The following is a 19705-nucleotide window of genomic DNA, read 5'->3' on the forward strand; positions in this document are numbered from 1 at the left end:
ATTTATAAAAATTTCTTAGTTGGAATTGTCACTAATAAAGAAAACCATCCAGGAGCCAAAAATCAAAGAAAAAATAGGCAAAATAGAAGTAACAAAATGAAGGCTGAATAGGCCTTTAAAAGATATTTTATAAGGCATAGGTTATTACTGGTAGAATTACTGTTCACATAAATGTGGGTGTTGTAGTGAGAAGGTAGAGAGTTGCCACAGCCCCTATGAAATACCTTACTGTATTTCCATGTTGAAGCTCCTTGCTCATTTTTAAGATACTATATTTTTTTTTATAAAAGAAACCTTAAAAGTGTCATCAAATAAGTCATATCATATGAAAGTCATATCAAATAAACAGGAAAAACTAATTTACTTGTCAATTTTTGTTCTTTGTCAACTTTAACTATTTGAATATCATGTTGCTGCTTTGTAGGCAGCTCCAGCTATTTCTTGTAGATCATAAAGTACAGTATAACTGAATCAAAGTAAGGTTTCGATCTCACTTGGTATTTAAAACAGTTGAGGTAGCTTTTTAATTCAGTTGTAATGCAAGTATCAAAATACAAAAATTACAAACTACCTGTGTTTTTTCAGGTAGGAGTCAACCCTGCAGTCCCCTGAACTTAGCTAGTTTTCAGTGAAAGCGCTTACAAGTACAGTAGCTAGAAAGCTTAGACACAGTGATCTGGAACAGGCCACCTTTACACAACAAATCACACATGAAGTGTTAGTACTTCTATTCAGGCAGCACTCAGATGCTCCCTGTCCCTCCACACACATAGAACAGCTTTATCCATACATGTTAGATTAAGTTTATAACCAAGGTGTTGAGTATGCTTTGACTAATCATTGGTTGTGCAATTCATACAACAGTTTTTGTACTAACAATGAATGCCCAGTCCTCAGAAACACAAACAGAGATTTATGCAATGTGCAAATTGAGTTCCATTGTTAATCATAGAGCTGCTCACTTGCAGGGCATTAAGCATGGTCATAACTATTTTGAGGGTGCAGAGCCTCAGGTTCTTTCCATATAAATGTAACGCATTCTTTAGAAAAAATTGAAAGAAAGGTATTTTTAATAATTTCAAGAAAATCAGCTGTATGGAATTAAGTGCTTAGTTGACTCTTTCAGACATAAAAATTCATTCAGTACCAAATGCCAAATGCTTTTGAGATTGTCTTAAAAGCACAAAAGTGCCTTAATAGTCTTATTTTTCAATTCTTGAGGTTGAGGATATCTGTACAGATATGCGTGCTGCCCATGTGCACATGCAATGTAAAAAAGCCTATTACTGAAGAACTTATTGCAACATTCTTACCAAGACCTTTAAAAATACCTTTTGTGAATTTAAAAATTCTCAGTGTCACTGGAAGCTATTGTAATATTATTCATTTGTAAAGACAACTCTGTTTCACTTTCAGATTCAAGGCCTCTACCAGATGTAGCCCTGACAGGGAAGTGTACCCGAGAGTGTGATGAATATGGCCACTCAGACTCCTGCTGGATGCCAGTTCGCACTTCTCCTGAAAGAAAGCAGAAGAGCCAGCCAAAACTCTCCACCTTCATGCCTGTCGATGAACGGGGCAGTCAGGAAAAGCTGGCCAATGGAGAAGCTTCCCTTATGGGTGATCGTAACAGAAATCTCCTTAACAAAAAGTTGACCTCATCTTATGAGACCTTCAGTGCGGCTAGTTTCAGCAAAAATGAAGAAGGCAATCCAGAGGATATCCCCCTTACACAGACAGGGGAATACAAGCCATCTCCTGTCAATACTCTAACTAGAAGAGAAGTTTACCTGTAGGCTAAAGAGCAGAAAAGTTCTTTCATGTTATAAGAAAGAAAAGGTGCAAAAGTCTTAAAATGGAAACAATTTTAACAAAAAACAAAGAAACAAACAAAAACAAAAAACAAAGAAACAAAAAAGAGGGGGCCACCAAAGAGACAAAAGATCTGCCTGCCGCTTCTGCCTCCATAGCAGGCATTTAATTATACTGTCTGCCTGACTATACTGTACAATGTAGAAAATGTTGTTATTTGCATGTCTAATTCCCCCCTCTGATTTTTATTTTCCTAAATCTATGGTTGCATATTCCTCCCACAGTAACAAGCTTGATTAAAAAAAACACAACACACTGTTGTTTCCCCTCTGCAGAAGCATGAGTTAAGCCACTCGTTTTGTTTGATTGTCATCTGGCTTGTTGAGGATAACAGGTCAGGGAAAATATATTCAAAACATATCATCTGAATATTGCTGATCCCCACCAGGGACAATCCTTCAGAAACCGTACAGATATAGAGACAAATATAAAAGAATACTCATTAATAGGCACTTTGTGAAGACCACAGCTTTAATATTCTCACCTCTCATCTGAGGCTGGAAGCAACAGAAATACATTCAGCCTGAGACTGCAGTCAAAAACATGGCATTTTTTCCTATGATTCATGAACTCTGGTTCTGTTTTGTCCATAGAACAAATGTGTTCTTGCTTGTGTCTCTTTCTCTCCTTCTCTCGTTCTCTGTAATGATTACTTCAACATAAACAGAATTAGTAACACATATACTGTAGGATATTAATGATAAACTGTTGAAATCCTTATTTGGGGCAAGATTAACATCTAGCTGGGAAGATCATAATAACAAAAAGGCCAAAGATCACACAATGGATCAGGGGAACTGCTAAGTATTGGGGCTTGGCTTAGAAAACTAATATATTTACAAATACACACATGTACTCATAACACACCTTCAGTTACATTTTGCACAGCAGCACAGTGCACAGCAGCACAGTTCACAAGCCTAGATGACAATTTTTTTTTCCCAGTGCAGTTCAGTTGAATGCCCAAAGGAACTGATGTGGGGTTTTTTTGTAACGTCATGGTATGTTGCAGCAGATGCTGCATATGATATGCTGCATATGCTAGTTCCAGGGAATTTTTAAGATCATGATTAAAAACTAGCAGTAATAATAAAAGGCTGTGTTAATGAGAATGCTTGGTGGGATGGAAGGTGTGGACAATGGGATGATACAGTGACAAGAGAATATTACAAGTCAAATACAAAAACTAATTTTCAGAGTGCACGCAATGAATCCTAAGTCTTTTGTCATCAGTGTTGCAGATTAACAATAACTTCAATTATATCAAAGATAAAATGAAGGTTTTCTTGAAACACAAGTGCATTAAAGACAAGAGAAGTGCAATACTAAATGGCTTCAAGACTCAGAACATTTAGGCTACATAGAAAATGGTCTGATAAACAGTAGTATCATACTTGCCTAGCAGGTCAAGATGAGTCAAGAGGAGTCCAAGCTACCGTGATGTGCAAGAGCTCTGGGCTGTAACAATTCTCCTGGTGAGTGCTTCTTGAAAGGAAGAGGAAATGAAGCAGGATTTTGTGCAATAAAAGCAACAAAACATGCACAACTTCAACCAGTTGCTTTGCAGCTGATGCTGTAGTAATAATGATAGACTGAGCTCAGACATTCAGAAAAAAGCGACAATCGAACACAGCAAGGACAGCTCAACGAGGGGAAAAGCATTCAGATCCCTGGCTGTTTAACCTGGTGTTAAGGCATGGCTAGATGGCTCTCTAGTATACTGTAGTCACAATGTAGTTTGGGTAGTTTCTTGCTTTGAAGAATTGCATAGAAATAACCTTAAAAAGTCTAAAGTAGTGGTTGGTAAATCGATACAACTCATCACATTTATCTTTTGAACTCACATGTGCCATTATTGGCCATTTCATTCTCCCCTCTCAAGTTTACTTTCTTCAAGTAACATTAGTTTGTGTATAGCAGTTATGATGAATGGACACATTTTAGAAAGAAAATATTAAAATCAAAGATTAATGATTGAACATTTTTATGTTTAATAATTTAAGTAATATGGAGAGATGCAAACTAGTACGTTGTTATGAGATTGCATACAGCAGTTATTGCTTTGTATAATAAGTACCTGTTTAAAAATGCTTCTAAAAATGCTTATGTAATGTAAACACATTTTTCTTGCACGTTTCAACAGATTACACAATTGCATAACACAAATGTCCAACAGAATTTCCTTTAGTAAGATTTTATTTAACAATACACACAAACAAAAAAAAATCAGGTAGCTTGGTTCCACATATTCTTAAACACTTTTTCTACAAAGGCTAATAATACAGGTCACAGAAGTCTTTCAGATTAAATGGATCAGCAGTCACTCACCAATTTTTGCACCACATAAGAGTCATTAAATACTTTATGCGTGTGCACCTCCTTAGATCTAAAATGGGTGTGAAAGATTTTTTGTTTAAATTCTATCTACTGTAAGTATTCACAGTAATTCTAGTGGAACTAGCCACTATTAATATGATGATTACTCTTCTGACCTGGCATGACACACAAATATATTTTGCGTTTGTATTTTTCCTCTTTATTTGAAATAGGTTAAATCTGGTGCCACTCCAGAAATAGAGTGCTTTTGTATAAAAATAAACAAATAAAACTATAAAAAATAATTAGGGTGAATGCAAAATATGCAACTGTGCCTTTTATACCTATTATTATGGTAAAGTGGTAGTTGGGTTTGGACACTGAGGGATAAGGGGCTATTACCAACTTTTTTGAACCTGTATATTTACTTGTGTTTATTTTCTCAGAAATTATAAATAATATATTTAAAAATGAGCCTTTTGCCAAACTCAGTTGATGGACCAGTCTTAAGCATTATTAACACAAGGCTGTGGTTTCAGTACGTCTTGAGGATTTTTTTTTTTTTTTTTAATTACTATTTGTGTAGGGTTTGGGGATGTTTTTATTTGTTTTTAATTCTGCTGCCTGGAAAGCTATGATCAGTCTGTATTATAGTTATTTAGCAAGGTGTCACCAGTTCATGTTGCCACGAAAATGGACATTTTTTTTTTTTTTAATTGCTTTTAGCCATAATCACATTTCAGTTGTACAGTAAAGAAACCATCCTTTTATTTCCTTCTATGGGAAACTCAAATGAGCTTTGCATGTATTTTACATTAGGGCACCTTTATAGATTGCTGCGTTAATATATAACTTTATATGTATTTGAAAATTCCATAAGTTTGGTCTAAAATCTAATGCTCATTCTGAATCTCAGATCCACTATGTTTATTCAATATGGTTTCTGACTGGCCTGCTGCCTGAGTTTCAGGAGAAGTTAAACCTTATTTTTATGTGGGGAAAGAACATAAATGGGATTGTAATGATTGGCTGAAAGGCTACCCTAGGAAGTTGTCAAGCAGGAAAATAAAGAACATGGATAAAGACCTTGCCATCAAGCCAGCCATCACCAAACACTGTAAGGAACTTGAACAATGAAATATTTTTCCTTTTGTTTCCTTGGTGATAAGTGTTGCTTTAAGGAATGAAGGAGATGAAATAGCAATACAAATGAAAGTCCATCAGATAAGTTGTATTATTGACTGAAGATCATAAACACAAGGAAGAAGACAACATTCACCATCTACCTGGGGTATGCTTTCAGACAACTTTTTCCTAAATTTTAAAGCACTTGCATTCAGTGTGGTACGATCTGTTTGTAATATTAATCATTGACTATTGTTCTGCAACTTGGATGTTGATAGTGAAGCAGAGAACAATTTATCATTGTTTATTATGAGTCACTATGCACGCAACTATGCTAAACATGGCAAAATGTATTAAACACTAGTCCACTTCTATTTATGAAATATTTACATAATTTAATTTGCTTTTGTACAGTTTTATGTAAATAAATTGCTTGTCATTTTTGTCTCTGCAAATTAAAATATAACATGTTCAACTGGTTGCCCATTTTCCAGTGTACTTTCTCTAACAGGCTATTCCACTTTTGCTGCATTAAATTACATGCTAGTCTGCATATTTAACCTATATTTTGCATCGCAAAGATGAAACTGCTTTTGTAACTGGCCACATCTTCAGCTGAGGTTTTTATTTGTCTACAGAGTGAAATTCAGTAGAGGTTGCTGTCACTCAGGACAGCATACAGCTATTTTTGCAGTAGAAATAAAGTACTTGTAACGATAGTTGTTTCCAACTACTGTTCAAAAGGGCTTCTTATTAAGGTGGGTTTAAAACGTTCATATGAAGGGGAAAAATAAGTCTTAAGTAAAAGCTCAGGTATTTTCATTATGGAATGGCAATTTTCTAATTATCAGCAAGGTTGTTATTTTTTTAAATGTTTAGAAATATTAACAAATCCTAAAATGACAGTAAAGCACCTACGGAGAAAAGAATAATGCAAGTAATCCAGCATTTCAGAGCAAAATTTGAAATTAAAACCTCCATCTCTTTCTTGCTGTGAATCAAATTATTCATCTCAGCATAACCATAGATCAAGAACAAATCCTCCTCAAGAAGGAATGTCAAAGACGTAGAAAGAGTTTATCCCTTAGCTGTCTGGATCACATACTATTTTTTTTTTGTTTTGTTTTAAAAAAGCAGGTTCCAAAACAGCCAGTAAGTTGGGATTTGCATCAGTTGTAATATGTGAAAAATACATTTGTGGGGAGAGGGAAACAAACTGAACCCCCCTCCCTGTTGTTTCCTACGATATGCAGTATTGCTATAGAGATCTTGCAAATCATTGTGTACAACAACTCACTGAACACCAGAGAAAATGCTATTTCTCTCTTTTTACTTTAGTTACAGATTAGGCTTAGATTTTTGTGAGTACAGGCTGGCCAGAGCTTTTTTTTTCTTAAATAAACTTTACACTGCAAATTTTTTTCTCTGATTGTGCTTTCAGTTAACATTGCCTGGTCTTCTCTAATGAATGTGTCAAGATTCTTCCTTCCGTAATCAGAGGTCTAAATCTGCATACCTATGGAGAGAATTCAACCCACCAGCTGACCCCAGATCGTCCCTATCACTCTTGAATCAGTTACCCTCAACCATTTTAAGCAGTTACAGTATTTTAATGAGTAACTTCAATCAAACTTTCATGTTTATTTTATACTAGATGTAGTATGCAAGGCATGACCTTATGTTTGTTTATTCTTCTTTTATCTGCATTGTTCTTGTTTACCAACTGCATCCAGGAAGGCGATTACAGGAAGATAAAATAAATTTCCTGAAGCACAGAGAGTGGTAAGAGAGGATAATATAAACTGGCAAAAGCTAACAATTTATGTTCCCCTTTAACCCTGGTTTAATTTCTTCCTCCCACACTGCAGCAAAATGTAAATCTTATGCAGAGACTGAAATTAATAAATGTGACCTAGGCAGAAATAATTTCATGTCTTTATTGAACCTCCTGAGGGGAGTGTATAGAAGATGCTTAATAGTTCATAAATGTGCAAATCATCTACCCTATGCAAAGAAAGAACGCAACACCAGAGTTAGACAAGAATATTTAGCATATTGCTTAGTAAAATGATAGGATTCCATCAAGTCAGTTCATATAGCTATTTCTTCTAAAGCAAGTATGGCTTGTTTAAAGACTTACACTTACCAAGAAACCGGGGGCGGGGGGGGAGGGGAGGGTTGGGAAGGCAAAATACCTATTCTGTAGTAGTATGGAAGAGGCTCTGGGAGAAGGAACAAAGAAAAGCAAATAAGTATAAAGTAATTGGCACAAAAATGTTACAAACAAATCCCTTTAGGACTTTCAAACTGATTTAAGGATCCTCAAATAGGGAGATATTAATGCATAATTTGTAGCTATCTACAGTATGGTAATTTCTAAGAAATTATTTTTGCTAATTACAAGGCATGCGATTCTATGTAAGGTTGTGTTTTTAATTATTTAATTAATGGTTAAAAATATTTATATCTTAATATTGCTTCTTTGTAAGCTTACTAAAGCAAATTTCAGAAGGCTTCTACAGCATTCAGTGTACGAAAAGGCAGGTTTGGAAAGACCGAGATAGACAAGATATAGTTTTCATATTTCTATGACCTAGAGCTTCCAACTACCACTACTTTCCAGAATATTGCAAAGTGAACAAAGTAAAACCTATAAGAACAGGTTTAGCATACAATGTTTACTCCTCTATGCTTACTGGTGAAGCAACTTATATAAGAATGAATTGCTAAGTTTTTCCCTATCCCAATCCTTTCCCAAGGAAGGAAAGACTAGAGCAAGAGGAAAAAAAAATGCTGCCTCTTTTTATTACCTACCTCTCATGTATTTCCAGCACCTACAGAAAATCAGATGAATGGAATATGTAATACTGGAGTATTTCTTTTCCCCACACATGTATACACATTCACTTTTTTCAAAGGAACTTTCGGGTTTTATAACTTGTACTAAGTCTAGTTGGGGTAAACAATTTTCTTGGCACTTTTTCTTCTTATATAGTATAAGTAACTGTATTACAAAACTCCAGAAAATTAGGCTGATTCTAACTGAGGCAAGATTATGGTGACAGTAGTCTCCTCTAAATTAGCTGAATATATATATATGATAAGACAAGTAGAAGTGAAGATATCAGAATAAGATGAATAGAATCTAGTTCATCTGAAAAGATCCACAAACTGCTGCACACAGTGTAATGGTCTATTATTTAGGTCTGACCAAAACTTGTGCTGGGAAATCTAGTCTAGGTCATGCTTTGCTAAGAAAGGTTGGACCAAATGATCCTTGAGGTCCCTCCCAACCTGGTATTCTATGATTCCGTGAAAACAAAAGAGGCTGAAAATTTCAGAAGCAAAAAAAGAGAAACAAGGATTAAAAAAAAAAAAAAAATAAAAAAAATATGGAGACCTAGCACCAGCTGAGTGCGTGTGTGTGTGTGTATATACACATACACACCAACTCTTCCTTCCGGCTTTTGAGGCAGATTTTAAGATACTTTTCAAGATTCCGGAAAATTGTCTACTTCTGTCATTAGCCAGCATCAGAGAGATAGAATACTGGACAACAGGGACCTTCAGCACGAGGTCCTATAGCTATTCAAACGTTTAGTAAGGCAGAACAAAATACATAAATTAGTGACTATCACTTATTTTGGCAGGGTATGGTGATCACAGAGTTAGAAAACAGAGTAACTACCAAGCTTGCTCCAGTTTCTCTCTAGTCTCCTGTCTCATATATGTTGCTAGAACAAAAGTCAGAGCATTTCTTTTAATCTTAGGTCATCTTCTTTTGCTCACAGTTCCTGGCATAAGCCTGGCACCTACTTTGTTTTTCCCCACCTTATTCTGAACTAGAAAAGAGCCCCAGAACACTAGGTGATTTAATATTCTTTTTCAGTCTGACCTCACCATTTGGCAGGCGTCATGTTGCCACCCTTATCTTTAGGAGCATGAAATCATGGTAGACTCTCTCACACGTAACTCTGAATATGAGTCTGAGTTTGAATATTAAAAGGGTCCTTATAGGTGGTAGAACAAGAAGTATGCCTTGAATTTAGAATTATCTGGTGCTAAGTTGATGTTGGGGGGGGGAAGAAAGGGAAGAAATCCTGAATTCCAGAGGATTGAAAAGTTGCAAACCATGTTCTGGGTACAACCCTATAACAACAAGCAGTAGCAGTGCATCTCTTCTTTCTCTAATCAGTGCCATATGTAGAGATGAAAGGAAAAGGTACAAATGTCCCAGGTCCCTCTAAAGAGAGCTGACAGTTTTTCATATATACAGGAAAGGAGGAATCATCTTTTGTCCAGCCGTGGTAAGGTAAGCTTCCTTCCACTCAGTTTGGATGCCCCTGTTGAATATTCTGATTGTGTTTATGCAGCATCAGTACAATGATAATGTTTAATTAATGACACAGCTAGTGTGATGTTTAGTAGGGCATTATGCTTATTTAGGAGACCACAGAATTGATCAAGAGAAATGATGTAAAAGTGCCACCCCGGAGAACAAGGTATTCAAACTATAACTCCCATGAGGTGCTAGAATGTATTACATATAAATATAAAAGTTAAATACCACTTTTCAGTTCCAAAGAAGACTCAGCTAGTCAAAATAAGGATTCAGAAAGAAATAAAGGTGAGAGTTTGATTAGTCATGGACTGAGAAGGTCACATCTGAGAGTTACAGAATAATTACTCTGTACTGAGTGACTGCAGATGAAATAAATTTATCAACACTCAGAAACAATACATCTTGTCTTCCCTTACACAGTGATGGGTGCTAAAGCTTCCAGAAGTTTACTGTTCAGCGGCACTCAGAAAAAAAAGACCAACAAAAAAAAAAAAAAACACCCCACAAAAAAAAACAACAACAAAAAAAACCCCACACCCCCTCTCCCCCCCCAAAAAAAACCCCACAAACAGAATGAAGGCTTAGAATTAAGGAAGGTTATCAAATATAATAGATTCTGCTGCTTAAATCAAGATGCAGGTGAATCAGGAATATTTTCCACAGTTCTGACCTCCACCCTTCTATATTAAAAAGGATATAAATACCAAAGGAGATGCTGAGTAGGGCGATCAAAGTTATAGAATAAATAAGATAGGACTCTTCATCCTAGAGAAAGAACTGAGAAGTCTGACAGTGGTCCATATAAAATCATGAATGACATAAAAAGAAGTGGAGGAAACTATCCATTTACCTTAATAAATGGGCTGTGAAGCATCATATGAAATTACCAAGCAACATGGAATATAGTGTGTTTTCTCAGAGTGCACCAAGCTGCTCAACTTCTTGTTAGAGGAGCTCAATTTTGGGGATGCACCCCATGAATCTGGCTTACATAAAAGGTAAAATAAAAAACCTAGATTATTTCTAGATTGATACTTTTTATGAAGGACATAAAATAAGTAAAAGACATATCTGTTTGTTTTTCCTGCTTTCTTACATAAACAGACACATCAACTATTGGAAGCAGAAAACTGAGCTGAAAGTCTCTTTCTCTCAGAACCCCCAAGCTAAACCACGCACACACACACACAAAGAAACAAAAAGCCCTCAAAAAACCCCCCCCAAAAAAACCCCAACAACCAAACCCAGCCCTCACCACCAGTATTTTGTTAAATAACACAGTAAAAAGCTTTGCTTCAGGAAGTTCTTATTGATACTCAGTGCTTATGATACTCTTTCCCCAAGAGAGTAATGAGAAATCATCTACGCCTAACCACAATTACTCTTTGGAAATCTTCATCTGCTGAGAAAACTTTAATCAGGAAAAAGTCAGAAAAAGATTAAAAAGAAAAAAAAGTTAGATATTCTTTTCTCCAAATTGTATTAAACTTACCAATTAAACTCCAAAACAGGAGTTTTGTGCCATGGGAAACACAACTCACAGAATTATGTAGGTTTTAAACACTAGAACAGACTATTACTAGGTTTATTCAGACATGTGAGCAGCCCATTACATGGTATTTAACAGTAGTCACGTATTTAACTCCTGCTAAAATCAGTGACAGGCATTTATCTCGTGGTGCACTCCTGATTGTGGAAATTCATGTAGACAAAAACATGTGGCAAAACAAACCAGAAACATTTGTAAACAAGTCTGTGTATTTCAAACTTTATACTTTTTGAACACAAGCACAGAGCAGAAGATAACAGAAAACACTTCAATAATATAGTAATATGTGAGTTCTCACCAGGCGATGTTTGTGGTCTTTGGAGTATCTGGAGATGTCTGTTTTATTGAATCTTCTAGTTACAGCTTTTAGCATCAGTGATGTAATCAGTTTCCTCTGATAACAACGAAAATACATTTCCCCTTCCCAAAGAAATAAAACCCCCAGTGCTTCTTCACCTTCACATTCCATTAGAGAAGGCAATTGTGTATTAATAGGACTTCATTTTGGAGTCCTTAGGATCATTGCAAGTTCATCTGCAAGATACTAATAATTTCATTTCATACTATTTTTCTTTAAAATTAATTTTAAATATGAGATTGATAATCATGAAGCTAATGTGCATTAAAAATATTTCAGTGAATATAAGTTAGTATTATTTTAGTTCAAAGAGCTCAAGTCATGCAGTAGTTTTTAAAAATCATGCTGTAACATGACAGGAAAATGCAAGACTAAAATGTGAAGATACATTAGTTTCATTTACACTAATCTACTTTTCAGAATTATTCAGAATACCAGAGGAGTTCCCCATGTATGTAAAAATCATCCTTTGGCAGAAATGGTACTGCAACTCCTTCAAACTCTAGATCTGGCTTACAGAACAAACTATTCCCTACACCCCGTGTATAGGGACACATGCAGCAGCACAAGTTAAAGACTGAGGAAGAGTATACTGTTTCACCTTAAAATAAATAAATAAACTGACAAATAAATAAATTGGCATTTAAGCAAACTCACATAAAACTTAAGCAAAGTGCATTCTGGTCAAAGTTGAGAAACTGGACAATCTGAGTAGGCTTAAATGACCACATAGCTGGAGAGAATTATGACCTTATTCTTGTTCTTTCATTTTTTCAAAACCTAGTTGCTACTAGTGCTACAAGAAAACTACTACTGAAGTTTACCTAAGCATGGAAAAAAAAAAAAAAAAAGTTTGTTTTTTTTTCCCCAGCCAGGTCCCCCAACTCTCTCAGTGTTTTAAGTTCCTTGTACTATAATCAGTAATGTCATTAAGTGCCAAATCTGCAGTACCTGTTAAGAGACAAGTTCTGGTATTTTTTCTCAGCATGGAAATGAGCAGAATCCGTTCTCCCGCACAGGATATTGCTACTGTCAACAAAGCAGCAGCACTGGGCAGAGACAGTAACCAAGTTAACTGACATGAGACTGGTACGTTATTCAAATCATTTAGAATTAGTTCCTGTATCTTCATAAAGCTTGATAAAAGGTCTGTTTCTACGGCATGGTGCTGAGCTTTGGCCTGTGGTACTCTCTGCAGATTAGGAAGGAGAACCTATTTTAACTTTTAAAACCTGAGCAACTTAAAGCATACAGTCTGACACAGAGGAGACATACTCCAACTCTAAAGATGTCTTACCAGCTTTGTGAGAGTATTGAATCCCTGCAGAAAAAACTAGGATCAGATACCATGCCTCAATGAGAGACCTCTGTCTCTGAGCCATAGAAACATAGTCTGCCGACTCTTACAGCTTCTATCCTTTTCTTTCACACAACTGTGGAAAGGAAAAGGAATCAGATATGCCTGAAGACCTTTATTTGTAATCCTTGAATCCATCTATCTGCTACTCATTTGTGAATAGATAAATTCTTACTGAAATCTTTTAGAATGAAAAGGCTGAAAACATAAGTGAGAAGTTACAGAAATTTGCATGACCTACTCCAGAGAAAGCTACACCATCTCTGAGTTACAGGAATAAAATCTTGCCTCTGGATCACTACAGCAGAATATTCACATTGAAGAATAACCGCTCAAATTCTGCTTTCAATTTACCCATCTAATCTGCACAGGGACAATTCTGAACAGAGCTTTTCCCAGTATACTCAAATTACAAACGAAGAACGGTCAGCCTCCTCTGTATTTATTTTTTTTTTTCCCTATAAATTCTCTTCCTTTCCAGACATACCAGATTCTAGTGAACTCTAATATAGCCTTGGTTGGAATGCTAGAAATGTAAAATCTCTCAAAACCTTCTTCTTCAAAAGAAGCCTCTTAAAACTACATTGTGATGATTTCAGAGACACAAAGGATCTGCTCGAATGCATGATTTTATTGTAATTGCAAACTATAGGTGTGTATTATTTTACTGTTTATTGATACATACCACTGGTACACCATTACCTTGGCAAAATATATCTTGTCCAATAGCCAAAGGAAAGTAATCTTCCTTTGACAGATTTTTGTTAGTTTTTTTCCCTTCAAACTTTTCCAGAAACCTCTGCTTTTGCTTGCTGACCTTACAGTCATTACAGAACATTTACCCTCTTGCTCTCAATAGCACTTAACGACTTTAAAAAGTGCTTCCTGGGGAGAAAAAGTAGCAGTCAGTGTTGGCTTAACACAGCAAGGGTTGGATATACATGACAGCAGTACCTCAAGTCTCCCCTTGCTCCGCCTCCCCAAACCACAAGAAAGAAAGAGTGTCATAGTATAGTGACACAACAGCAGCAGCAATTAAGTTCAAAGAGAAAGGACAGTGAGATTTAAAATCTGCCTTGAGAAATTATAATACCTTCCAGTACCTATTGCATCCAAAAATGCATATAGACTTGCTACTTGGAGATTTTTAAAGCATATACTTTTAATCTAACAGGAGTGGCATGGAGCTTTGTTGGCCAAATCCTCAGCTATAATAAATCAGCACACAACCTATAGGTGAGAAATCCATTATCCCTAGTGTTCTTTCTGTTTTGGATCATGATACCAGAGTGGTTGACTTCTTGGTGTAAGTGCTGGTATCAACTAGGGGTTACGTACAGTCAGATTATCTGTTCACAAACAAGGAAGAACTGAAGATATGATAACCAATGGTAACTTTGCCTGGAATTACTGTGAACTAGTGGAGTTCAAGATCCTGAGGAGAATGAGTAAGATAAGCAGCAGAGTCTATATCCTGTACTTTAGGAGAACAACTTTCAACTTATTCAGGGACTGGTAGATATGATCATATGGGAGGAGGCAGCTTTGAAGGGCAAAGGAGCTCAAGAAGGCTGGGAAGGACACCAGCCACACACATGAACCGTCCATCCTGCTTCTGAGGAAAACAAGCAGATACTTCAGGAGGCCAGCCTGACTAAATAGCGGAACTCCAATTAAAAAAAAAATTAAAAAAAATAAGTAGTATACAAGAATTTGAAGCAGGAAGAGGCTATTAATAAGAAATTTGGAAGCATTGCTCAGGCATGTAGGGGTAGCGTTAGGAAAGCTGCAGCTCAACAGGAGTTGGAATCTGTTAGAGATGTCTAGGGCAACTAGAAGAGCTTCTAGTACTGCAATAGTAGTAAAAGGCTGAACAGGAATAATGCAAGCACAATGTTGAAAGGGGTCAGTGATACAGTGACAGCAGATGTGTAATGATGAGGTGCTCAATGCCACCTTTGCCTCAGTCTTTGCTGAGAATGTCTCTAGGCACCTGTGGTCAGTGAAAGGATTCAGAGAGAAGGACAGCCAGCACTGGATGCAAACTTGAAATAAGATTGTACAGGATGGTATTAAGATCCCCTTAGTTGAAATGAAGGGGAATCATTTGTATCCAAACTGTACAATGCTGTTCTGAGCTGAGAAACAAATAAGCAAAGTAGTGCTGCTGTGCAGACAGGACTAAAGGCAATGCTATGACTGATGAAAGAGATACAATGCTGTCAAGACTCTCACAAGCACCTGTGCGTATCACCCCACCACTTTGTGCAAGCAACCCAACCTTCTCAGGGCTAGATCTCGGGTGCCTGTATTGTTTGAGATAAAAACACTCCTTTTCCATCAAATGTTCTGTCTGTGAACAAGAAAGTATAACACTACCAAGCCTTAAACTAAAGGGAGAATCAAGTGCTTAAGGGCAAGCTTAACTTTAGTTGAAACAAGTGATACCAAACAGCTTAGAATAAGTGGTCTCTATCTGCTGATCTGCTTGTCCAGAATTCTCTAACACTGATCACTTAATCTATGTTACATACATGCTTACCATTAGTCTGGCATCCACAGATGCTGAGTTACAGTGGATCAGTAGTTCTGAAAAAAAGCTGACTTTACATTCATTAATCAACGTTGTGAAAGGTTATTTACACGCATGCAGCCTCAAACCACACAAGTAATTATCTCTATACAACATCACATGTTCAGTAAGCAGGTATACATACAAATGTGTAGCCAAGGAATGATAGATCAAAATCAGGTTCCTAACATCTATAATGGTGAGTTACTCTAGGAATGCTGGCTTTCAGTATCAATTACATTGCACAGCCCTTGAAGTGTTGCAAAGTGGCAGCCACACACCCTTTGCTCACCTGCTGTATTTCAGACTTCAAATCTTCTTGTGTTGGAATTGATTTTCAAGAAGTCTTACTGTTTTTTGTTTGGTTTGGGTTAGTTTTTTTGGGTTTGGTTTTTGGTTTTTGTTTTGGGGTTTTGTTTGTTTGTTTGTTTTTGTTTTGTTGGTTGGTTTTTTTTTTTTGGTGGGTTCCCCCCCCCATCATTATTGATGGTTTTTTGCTCGTTATCAGCACATTATGCAATATATTTTGTATTCTGCAGTAGCTCATATGTTAGAATCTTTGTCCCTCAGACAAAGTGCATTTATTGTCCTTCAAACAGTGGTGCATTTATGGACAGTCCAGCTCACCCATATAATAAATGTAATCACAAATTTATCAGTACACTGTTGTAATTTAAAATTGCATTCAAGAGAAGAGTTTTCCTAATCTGCTCTGGATTTATTTTTCAAAGTCAAATTTACATTTCTCAAGAATTAACAGTTTTTATACACCTCTCCCCTATCATTTTTCCAGACAAACATTTTAAGTTTACAAAATTTAAATCAAGTCTTACCCTGTGACATATCAAAATATAATTATATATTCTGGTAGTCAGCTGAACTTTGTCCTTAATTTGCATCTTATCCGGAACAATTTATTTTCCCACTTGTCATGAAACCTCTGACTGGAGCTCATCTTTTATAGACCACTTGGCAAGAGTGAATAATTAGAATTACTGTTTCATCTGCACCAGAATAGTTTGTGTCTACATTTTGGATGCAAGCCCTGCTATATGCCTCCCTAAGACTCCCCAGTAGGAGCACAAGAGAAGAAACATCAATACAATAAACTACCATCTTGGAGAAAGGAAAGCCTTATCCTTTCTAATGTAGTATGTAACTATTTTATTCTAATTTAAGACTCATTTACCTGAATTAGTATCACTGGATCTATATGATCTTTTTCTCGTTCTAAGGAAAAACAATTTATTCCCATTGTGATACATGAAACATTATATTCTTTGAGGAAAGGGTCTAGGATTTTGGTTTTATGTTGCTCCAGTTAAATTTTGTTTAAAAAAACAGGTTTGAGAAAATAAATCACTGACTTGCCAAGCATAGCAAACCTGCTGTTCTGAAGTAACGTTAACAAGCCATTTACTGTATTTAGTAAAGCACATATTAGACCTACACACAGATAGTTACACTTGTCCTAAATTCCAGCAGCACAGCAGTGTTCCCAATATTCCAAGAATTTCAGAAATTATGACCAATTATGTAATAAGATATGCTGAAGGACTTCATAATTAAAAATTAGGGCATATGAAACATAATTAAACTGCAGATCTTCAACATTTTTTTTTTTAAATATTAGTAAACTACACAAAAATTAAATACGGAAGGCTGCAGGGCTGCCAGAGACTTCAGTTTCTTGTGTATATAATTAGAAGGGAATATACTTTTTCTCAAATCAGTCCATGGAACAACTGACAATTTTTCACCTTTCTTAAAACAAGTGTACCACCCTACTATTTCTCCTGATCAGAACAGAGCATGATCAACACTGCAGGGGGCACAGGGAAAGGCTAGAAAGTGAGAAATGCGCCAAAATATAATCCTAGCCAAAGAACATTCAGTGCTACTCACTGCACATCCTTTGAGTTTGATTATGGAGGTAGAACAACCCAGAGCACCCTTTGAGCTACAGCTGGAGAAGATAATTTCCCTGCTCATAAAAGATTACAGAAGTGATACTAACTGTCCCAACAGTTCTGCTGCATTCAGCAAGGACTAGAACAAGCATTTTTCTCTGGTACACCAACCAATGCTGCTTCAATATACCTCGAACATATTCTCACAGCTTTTATATTTTGAGGTTTCTACTAGATTACAGCATCTTGCTTATTTGGAAAGACAAGAATGGAGTGCCCTAATTACAGACTGAATTTTCTGGAAGATTAATGAATACAGAACAGACCAGGTTGTGCATTCTCATTTATAGAGCTTTACATCCCTCCTCCCACCCCCACAAATCCTATACCTTTATGTTTACAGTTCTCTGGTGAGAAAGGGAAGATGGTTGTCATAGTCGTACCTCAAACATTTAAAGAGTCTTGTTATGAAAAGACTTTATAACCAGAGCTTTCCATGTTTCAAATAGTGCTCATTGCCTCTTGTCATAGGACTGTGCATCTTCAAGAATAATCTTGCTCTGTCTTCTGCATACTCTCCTATTAGGTAGTTACAGATAAGAACAAGATCTCCATTTGTCTTCTCCTCAGGCTGAACAAACCCATTTTTCCCAGTTGCTTCTTGTACATTACACATTCCAGCTCCCTGAGTGGCTGGGAGATCCTCCATTGGACATACAGGCATATCAACATATTTCTCATACTGAGGAGCCGAAAACCTGAGATGGTACTTATGATGTACTCTCAAAACAAGTGAACAGAAGCAAAGAATTACTTTCCTTAATGGTGAGCTACACTCACTCTTTCTTATATACTTCAGTTTGTATTGGCTGCTTTTGTCATAAGGGAATAATGCTGACACTTCATTTTGTTCATGAGGATTATCCACTCTAGTCTATGCTAGACTGTACTGTTACAGAGAGTTAGTGCACCCCAGATGCTAGACTTGGCATCTGCATTTATCTCTACTGAAACCGATGAGCATCCTGTTCATACATCTCTTCAAACTTCAGAGGTCCCTCTTCGTAGCAGCCCTATCCTCTAACAAATCAGCTGCTCCTTCCAGTTTGGTACTGTACATGAACTTGCTGAGAGTGCATCATCCAGGTCATTAGCAATGGTAATGAACCTCACATTTATTCATAATGATCCCACTTGTAACAGGCCAACACTTTAGCTTTATATTGCTGCTTGCAACCCTCTGAGCCCAATGATCCAGCCATGAATCTTATTATCCATTTATCAAGTGCACAACTAATCAACTTGGATATCAGGATACAACGAGGAACTAAGTAAAAAGCCTTACTAAAGATAATTATGCAGCATCTCCTGTGATCCCTTGTTCCATTTAGCAGTCCTTTCATCAGAGAAGGCAGTGTGGTCAGACATAATTTGTCCTTGGTAAACCCATGCTGACCTTCCCAGTAATCGCCATGTCCTTCAGGTGGCTGCAAATGGCTTCCAGGTAAATTACTTCATAATCTACCCAGATACTAAGGTCAGGCTGTCCAGTCTGTAGCTTCTTCAGTCCTCCTTGCACTTCTTGAAGATAGGTGTGACATCTGCCTTTTTACAGTCATCAAAATTCCTCATGACTATCAACATGACCTTTGTAAAAATTTATAAAATATAATCTTTTATTATGAAACATAATTTTTAAAATGCCCTCTAACAGCATTGCACAGCTTCCTCAGCACCTTTGGAAGCATGCCACCCAGTCCCATGCACTTGTATACACTAGGATTAAGTTCTCCTGCCTTCCTCCACAGTAAATGTAGAACTTCTGCTCATCATCCTCTAGCAGTGTAAGGGGCTTGGGGTATAACCTGGGGTCATACTTGTTAAATGAGGGCTGGAGGATGGCGGTAGGGGAGAAGGGAGGAAAATCAAGTGGTGGGAGAGCTTTCAAGCCCTTGGTATTTTCCATGTCCTTCATCGCTACCTCACCTGCCCCACTAAACAGCAGTACCTCATGTTCCTTACACTTCCTTTTGCTGCTGTGTTAGTTACAGAAACTCTTAATACCTTTCACATTGTTCGCCAGTTTCAAGTCCAACTAAGCTTTGGCTTTCCTAGCTCTGTTCCTGAACGCTCGGGCAAAATCTTTATGTTCTTACGTAGCTCATTACAACTTTCACCTTCTGTGCACTTCCCTTTCATGACTAAACCCAGTGACCATGACTGATCATATCACTCTTGATCTCTCAGTGAGTGCATAACAGCATTAGAATGCCAAAGCTACTTAAACTTGCACATGTACAATAA

The 19705-nt window shown here is 36.8% G+C and overlaps 1 protein-coding gene across 4 annotated transcripts in view; it reads left to right on the forward strand.

Annotated features, from left to right (window-relative positions):
- PCDH7 (protocadherin 7) overlaps positions 1–6390 on the forward strand; it is a 294622-nt gene extending 288232 nt beyond the window's left edge. For 2 of the 4 annotated variants that reach the window (XM_030492020.1, XM_030492021.1), the window contains exon 3: positions 1417–6390. In XM_030492020.1, the coding sequence (XP_030347880.1) occupies positions 1417–1796 (380 nt within the window). In that variant the 3' untranslated portion in view covers positions 1797–6390. The remainder of the gene's footprint in view (positions 1–1416) is intronic. The other 2 variants (XM_030492026.2, XM_030492023.1) reach the window with 2 other exon arrangements.
- Positions 6391–19705: the final 13315 nt, after the last annotated feature.

Source organism: Strigops habroptila, chromosome 7, assembly GCF_004027225.2.
Source record: "Strigops habroptila isolate Jane chromosome 7, bStrHab1.2.pri, whole genome shotgun sequence".
NCBI classification, from domain to species: Eukaryota; Metazoa; Chordata; class Aves; order Psittaciformes; family Psittacidae; genus Strigops; species Strigops habroptila.